Source organism: Octopus bimaculoides, chromosome 15, assembly GCF_001194135.2.
Source record: "Octopus bimaculoides isolate UCB-OBI-ISO-001 chromosome 15, ASM119413v2, whole genome shotgun sequence".
Classification (NCBI taxonomy): Eukaryota; Metazoa; Mollusca; class Cephalopoda; order Octopoda; family Octopodidae; genus Octopus; species Octopus bimaculoides.
In genome coordinates, this window is record NC_068995.1 from 25,025,590 (window position 1) to 25,033,645 (window position 8,056).

The following is an 8,056-nucleotide window of genomic DNA, read 5'->3' on the forward strand; positions in this document are numbered from 1 at the left end:
ATATATATATATATATATGTATATATATACAGGGGTTGGACTAAAAAATGGAAACACCTAGCATCATTGCATCGTAATTTTGAAACATCTATAAAACTGTCAAAAAAATGTTTATGTTTTTTGATTTATTATGAGTGCTGCTTAATATGTTTTGCGAAAATTGCTGTTTCTTTTCAGATATCATCAGAAAAAGGTAATCAAAATTCCTTGCGGAACTGTTTCTGGAGGGAAATACAGTCTTTCAGGATGATAATGCACCAATCCATACGGCTGAAGTTGTTACTGAATAGCACAAGGAACATCCTAGTGAAGTTGAACATCTTATCTGGCCACCACAGTCCCCAGATCTCAATATTATTAAACATTTATGGTGCATTTTAGAAAATCAGTTAAGGAGTCGATATCTTCCACCATCATCACTATAAGAACTGGAGACTGTTTTAGCTGAAAAATGGACAAAAATTCCTTTGGAAACAATTCAAGTCCATACCTCGTAGAATTCAAGCTGTAATTTCTACCAAAGGTGATCCTACTCCATATTAGAATAAATTTGTTTGAAATTTTAAGGTGTTTCCATTATTTTGTCCAACCCCTGTACATATATATATGTATAAATATATAATGTCATAATCTGAGCAGATACCATTTATTTACCTGTCTATATACTTTTATTCTATTATATATGTGCCAGATCAATATATTACCTGCAATTTATATATATATATATTTGTGTAGGTTAAGTAGTGTTGTATGTAAATATGCGTGTACACAATGTTAAGATACAAAGGTAAAGGGTGTAACACTTTAGACATAACTTGCCAACCGTGTCAACATATAACCACATACAAGTCTGAGCAAACTACACAATGACAACACAGTCATAATACATGTATATGCACAAGCATGAAAGAAAAGCAGAACGAAATATGATTCCAACAATTTAGAAGGGTATGTGTGCATGCGTATACACATACATGTAAGTTTATCTATAAATACACATCAATATATCTATATACATATGTGTGTGTGTGTATTCTTTTATTCTTTTACTTGTTTCAGTCATTTGACTTTGGCCATGCTGGAGCACCACCTTTAGTCGAACAAATCAAGGCCCAGAACTTATTCTTTTGTAGGCCTAGTACTTATCTTATTGGTCTCTTTTGCTGAACTGCCAAGATAGAGAGAGATGATGTACAACTTTCTTGGACAGAAATTCCTGTGGTCATTATACTGAAACAACTACTGGACACTATCAGTTTTGTTTTATTTTTTGCTTTCTTTAATACATACACACACATGCGTGCACACACACACACTCACACGCATATATAAAATACACTTTAATTGAAATACAGTTTCCCCAAAATTAAATATCTTCTTATACAATAAATGCGAAAACTAATTTCATGCCACTCAGTAACAACTTTAGCCGTGTGAAAGATTGCGTTTCCTTCCAGAAGCAGTTCCGCATGAATTTGATCAGATAAAATGCTTAAATAGTCTTGACTATTAATTCTGCCAAGAAGGGAAACCATTGGGACGGTGGATTTCTAAGATATAGCCCCCCAATCATCACAGATCCTCCTCTGTGTTTAACAGTTGGAAGAAGGCAGTCTGGGTCAAATGCTTCTTTTGGCTGTCTCCACACGTATACTCGGCTGGTGGTCGGAAATAAAGTAAAGGGTGACTCGTTCGAGAAAATAACATTCTTCCACTGCTCTAGGGACCAATTCTGTAGGTTTTGACTCCACTCTAAACGTTTTGCAACGTTTGTTTTTGAAAGTAGTGGTTTTCTTATTGTGGAAACTGGGTTCTCGAGCTTGTCATTAAGCTCTGCTCTAATTTTGGGAGCTGTACTTTTATGATCCTTTCTAATAATTCATGTAAGAGTCTGACAGTCCCTGTCTGAAAGTTTTGGTTTTCTTCCAGAATTTTGTTTCGACGAGGAGGTTTTTCCCTCTTTCTCAGAGGCTGTCATTACTTTCAAGACAGTACTTCTTGATACAGCAAACATTTCAGCTGTTTTTGTTACGCTAGCACCTGCTATACGACCACCAACAATTTGACTTCTTCGAAAGTCTGATAGATCTGTCATTTGAATGAATTTTAATTACCTTTTTCTGAAAAGAAACAGCAATTTTAGCAAAACATTAAGCAACACTAAATTAAAAAACATAAAAATAAACAAGCTTTTGACAGTTTTATAGATATTTCAAAATTATGATGCTAGGTGTTTCCATAATTTTGTCTACCTCCTGTATATATATGTATATATCTGTGTTTGGGTCTATATTTGTCCCCCATCACTGCTTGACAACTGGTGTTGGTGTGATTACATCTCCGTAACTTAGTAGTTCAGCAATAGAATTCAATAGAATAAGTATCTGACTTTAAAAAAAATAAGTTCTGGAGTTAATTTGCTTGACTAAAATTCTTTAAGGTAGTGCCCCAGCACAGATACAATCTAATGATTGAAACAGGTAAAAGATGAAAGATAAAGAACATGTATATACATTCACCCATGATGGATACGAGGGTAAAAATTCCATTGAGAGACTAATATATATATATATATAGTAATGTTTGTTGCCACTTCTGTGCGGCTGTTCCATGCAGAACTATGTTACTACATTTTAACTCCAGGAAAACATTTTTCCAATGTTAATGACACACCACTTATGTTTGCTATATTGCAAGTAAGGGAGCGAACCATTCCCTGCCAGCATGGAAAGACCAGTAGACCAGTTGGTTTCTGGGTGCATACCTATCCTCAGTACTGGATGTTTGCCTGCTAGAGATGGCAGTCATCCCTACTTATAAACAAATAAGCAACAATCAGCCACTGATCTTGCAACAAGCTAAAGGAGCTGGTTGTAAAATCTCTGAAAGAGATTCAAGTAGTAACGATATTAAACAGTAATGTTTGTTGCCACTTCTGCATTGCTGTTCCCTGCAAAACTATGTTACTATATTTCAACCCGAGGAAAACATCTTTTCCAGTTGGTTAATGGCTCACAACCTGTGTCTGATATATGGCAGGTAAGGGAGCAAACCATTCCCCTCCAGCATGGAAAGATCAGTAGACCAGCTGGTTTCAGGGTGCATACCTGTCCTCAGTACTGAACCCTTGCTGGCTAGAGATGGCAGTCATTCATCGCTATTCGCAATATATCAACAAATATATATATATATATGCATACACATATATATACATACATACATGTGTGTGTGTATATAAACCAGAAAAAGGGCATACACAAGTATATACACGTACACAGATAAAACAGATATACACAGATACATATATTTATACACCCACATAATAATCACACATATATCTATGCAATACTTACAGATATACAAACAACATATATCAATACACATAGATGCACACATCAGTACAGATATATAAATTAGATACTTAGAGGCTTAGTGGTTAGGTTATTCTGCTCATGATCATAAAGTCAAGAATTCAATTTTCAGTGGTGCATTGTGTCATTCATCACTTTGGTAAAAGCAAATACAGGAGGCTCATTTAGCTATGATTGTTTTCAACATATTTCCCTCTCAGATTTACACACTTATTCCAATGGTCCTTCAGTTTTACTAAGCCCTGTATCTCAAAGAACTCCATCATTCCATCAGGTGTAATGACTTGGGCTCCGGTGTGAGTGTAGAGCAGTGATATCAGGTCCAGTATCTTCTTTGGGATTCCATAAGCCTGTAAGATCTTCATCAAGCAGTGATGGTCCACAGAATCAAAAGCCTTACTAAAGTCAATAAAAACCATGTCAGCAGGAAGACTCTTTGCTCTATCTCCCTCTAATATCCTCCTCAGCATTAGGACGTGACTGGTGGTTGATCTTCCCTCTCTGAAGCTGTTCTGGTTGTCCCTGAGCTTCTCCATCTCAGGCTGGATCCTGTTAAGAATCATCCTGTTGAGGGTCTTTGCCATGAGTGACATCAATGAGATCCCCTGTAGTTGTTAGTGTTAGAGAATTCTCTCTTCTTTGGCACTGGGATGATGTTACTGATCCTCTACTGATTCGGGACAACTTCTTTTTCCAGTGTCTGGTTACAGAACTTCAAGACGATATCAAAATCACACCTCTTCATCACCTCTGGCGCTACTCCATCTTCTCCATATGCCTTGCCTTCCTTGATCTTCTTGGTTCTCTGGAGCTCCTCTTTGGTGAAGAGTCCTGTCTCAATATCCAGTTCCTCAAACAGCTGCCTGATCTCCCCAGGGTCTTAAAATGGTCCAGCCATTTACTCTTCCTATCCTCGGGCCCTGTTCCCTCTCTTCCTCCCTGTGATCTCATTGATTGTCCAGCTCTCTTTTCACCTAGACCCGTCAACTGCTCTCTTCACACTTCTGATCTTCTCCATCAGTGCCTCCTGTCTGGCCTCATTGTAAGCAGTACAGAGTTCTTCCTTCATCACCTCCACATACTCCTTCCTCTCCTCCATAGGATCAGCAAGGAATTGGTCCTTGGCAGCTTTCAGATGTTCTCTCGCTGCACACACCCTTGAGTCTGCAGAGCTGATATTCCTCCTCTTCTCTCTCCTCAGCACCAGGACCTCACTTGCTTCTGCTTTGGTGAAGTACCTGTACCTCCTCATCACACTCTCCTCAGGTCTTCCAATCTCTCTCTCCTCTACCTCTCCACACTGAGCACTGAATCTGTTCCTCACTTCTATTGTGTACTTCTCCTGTAGCTTATCATCTTCCTTGAAAGCTCCCCAGTCATAGATTGCTCTCCAGAGCAGAGCCTTACTCTTTCTTAAGCTCACCCAGACCTTACTCATAACAAGCCTGTGGTCACTGCCCAGTGTACTGAAACAGTTGTATAGTTCTGTGTTCAGAACACAATTCCACCATTTCTTCCTCACCAGAATGAAATCAATCTGGGACTTGGACAGGTGCATATCAGAAATGTAGGTCCACATTTTCCCTGGATTCTTCTCAAACCATGGGCTGGTTGCCATCAAGTTCACCTCCAGCAGGGTGTCCCTCATTTTGGTTAGTGTTGTTATGGAAGTACCAGCAAGGATCTTCACTGCTTTTCTTACCCAGATGTGTATTGAGGTCACCCAGAACAAGCAGGATGTTATGAGCTGGTGTGGTGTTCACAGTTCTACACACTTCCTCATAGAACTCTTCCGCATTTGCATCACTGTCCCCATCGGTTGGACTATAGGCTGAGATGACTGTCAGCCTTGGGTTTCCATTTAAGGTCACCCTCAACACTTGCGGGGAGACTTGCATGGTTTCCTTCACTAACAGATTGGCTCTTGCACTGTACACAAGACCTACTCCTATTGCAGCACCAGCTGTGTTCCTCACTGCTGATGTGGTGATCAGCTGGCTCTTCTTTCCAATTATCACTCTCTTCGTGGGCTTATCATATAGGATCCTGTGTTGCATACTCCTCTCTCTTCCCCAGTGTTTGAATAGTCCTCACATTCAGAGTGCCAATTTTTGTGGTTCTTCTGCTGGACAAAAATGTGTTCTGTATATTTGTCTCAGAGACAGCTGGTACATCATCCACTGTCTCACCCTGTAGCTCTAAACCAGCAGAGTCATAATGACCAGGCTTCTCCTTGACAGTGTAGTTAGGGGCTCTAACCCTAGTGCTGTTAAGTACACTCTCCATGGTTGTTTTCAATAGGTGATAATACCTTTCCATTGCCACTCAAGTAAGGTGATTATTTAACCCATAAATGGGGCCCTAACAAGTACGACTACTCCAGGCCAGAGCAGACTTGGGAGTGATGAGAACTAGGGGGTACATTATTTACATTTGATGGATATTTGTCCTCATCTTGTTTGTTGTTAACACGTTTCAGCTGATATACCCTTCAGCCTTCATCAGGTGTCTTGGGGAAATTTCAAACCTGGGTTCTCATTCCTAAGGTATTTTTCGATGTTGTTATTATTATTATTATTATTATTATTATTATCATTATTCAAGTCACTTCCTGGAATCGAACTCGGAATCTTGGGATTAGTAGCCTGCACTCTTAACCACTATGCCATATGCAAATGGGTATATGGCGTAGTGGTTAAGAGCACGGGCTACTAACCCTAAGATTCCGAGTTTGATTCAAGCAGTGACCTGAATAATAATAACAACATCGAAAAATACCTTAGGAATGAGAACCCAGGTTCAAAATTTCCTTAAGACACCTAATGAAGACTGGAGGGTATATCAGCCGAAACATTGTGTTAATAACAAACAAGATGAGGACAAATATCTGTCAAATGTAAATAATGTACCCCCTAGTTCTCATCTCTTAAATATAGAACTGAACTAGGGGGTAACTCCACATTCCCCACAGCTCCTGAACTCCCAAACTGGAGTCTTGCTACTGGATGCAGTTTAATGTCATACCCAGGATAATATATCTTACATATAAGAAAATGCATTGTGTGATCTTGGAGGTTACACTGGTAAAGGGAGACTAAAACAAGAAACGAAGTGGGAGTGACAGTCAGAGACAGTAAATATAGGTGAACTGTTGTGAGTTCTGAAGTTGCCAGAATTTTACAAAAAGTGAAACTAAATTTTTATTGTAAGTGGTATTTAACAATTTAACAATTTTACACACACACACATAGGCAATAAAATGGTGTTTCATGTCAGTCACGCTAGAGGAAGGAAAGTAAAATGAAAAGGGGAGAGGAGTGACTGAGGGAAATCTGAAGTATAAAAATATAGAATGTGTGAGTGAGCAACATATCAACAGTTGGGGCACACACTCTCACAGATATATGCGTGCGCATGCACACCCACACACATCCACCCACACTTATGCGCGCACGCACACAAGCATGCATAGGCTCACAAACGATGTAACTTCTGATGATGTCAAATGACAGAGAATGAGGAGTAGAGAATTAAATTATTGTAATAGTTTACACTATTTTCTTTGTTTTTCTTTTTCTGTGTTCACTTATTTATTTCAATAAATCTACTAATTTTTTGATAAAAAGAAATAAAATAAATAGAAAAAAGGAATACCGTTTGAAGGGTATATTACTTGATTCAATGAAATGAGCAGATGACATTCAAAGAAATCAGACAACAGCCAATTCCAATATCAAATCATGTTGCTGGTCATTGTAGAACAATGTTGTTTCAAGCAAAACTAAGGCAATACTTAATTGTTTAATTTCATGGTTAATCTCTCTCTCTCTCTCTCTCTCTCTCTCTCTCTCTCTCACACACACACACACACACACCTTTTACATATAATAAAATGCAATGTGTGTTCTGTAGGTCATATTAGCAGAAGGAAACTGAATCAACAAATGGTGAGTGAGTGATCGTCAGAGATACTAAATATAGGTAAACTGTAATGAGAGGTTTTACTCGGAAGTTGCTGTGCAAATTCTTATCATAAGTAATATTTACCTGTGTGTGTGCCTTTGTGCCTATATTTGTCCCCCACCACTGTTTGGTTTCTTTACATCCCTATAACTTAGTGGTTCAGCAAAAGAGAATGACAGAATAAGTATCAGACTTAAAAATAAATTCTGGGATATAGGAATTTGTTCAACTAGAACCCCTATAATACATGGCATCAGTCTGATGACTGAAACAAATAAAGATAAGTAATAGTTATATAAATATATACATGTGTGTGAAAGTGTGTATATATTGGTGTTAGGAAGGGCATCCTAACACCAATATACATATATGCCAAAACAGACAGAGAAGCCTGGTGCAGTTTTCCTAGCTAGCTCCTCCTGTCAAACCGTCCAACCCATGCCAGTCTTCGCAAGCAGAGTTTAGTGCCCAATGAGTGAAAGGTATGCATAAGTGGGCTGGTTACACCACTGGCATAGGCCATATATATATATATATATATATATACAGAGAGAGAGAGACATACATACATAGTTAGATATATATGCGTATATATATATATATATATATATTTCATGTTTCAAAACGTTGCTTACTTTTTACATATTCATATGTATATATATATATATATATATATATATACATATGAATATGTAAAAAGTAAGCAACGTTTTGAAACATGA

At 38.2% G+C, this 8,056-nt stretch overlaps 1 protein-coding gene across 1 annotated transcript; it reads right to left on the minus strand.

Moving 5' to 3' along the window:
* Nucleotides 1-4,966: 4,966 nt before the first annotated feature.
* Nucleotides 4,967-5,428, minus strand: LOC106872100 (craniofacial development protein 2-like). Its single transcript, XM_014918959.1, has one exon. The coding sequence runs from the start codon at nucleotides 5,426-5,428 to the stop codon at nucleotides 4,967-4,969; it is 462 nt and encodes a 153-aa protein (XP_014774445.1).
* Nucleotides 5,429-8,056: the final 2,628 nt, after the last annotated feature.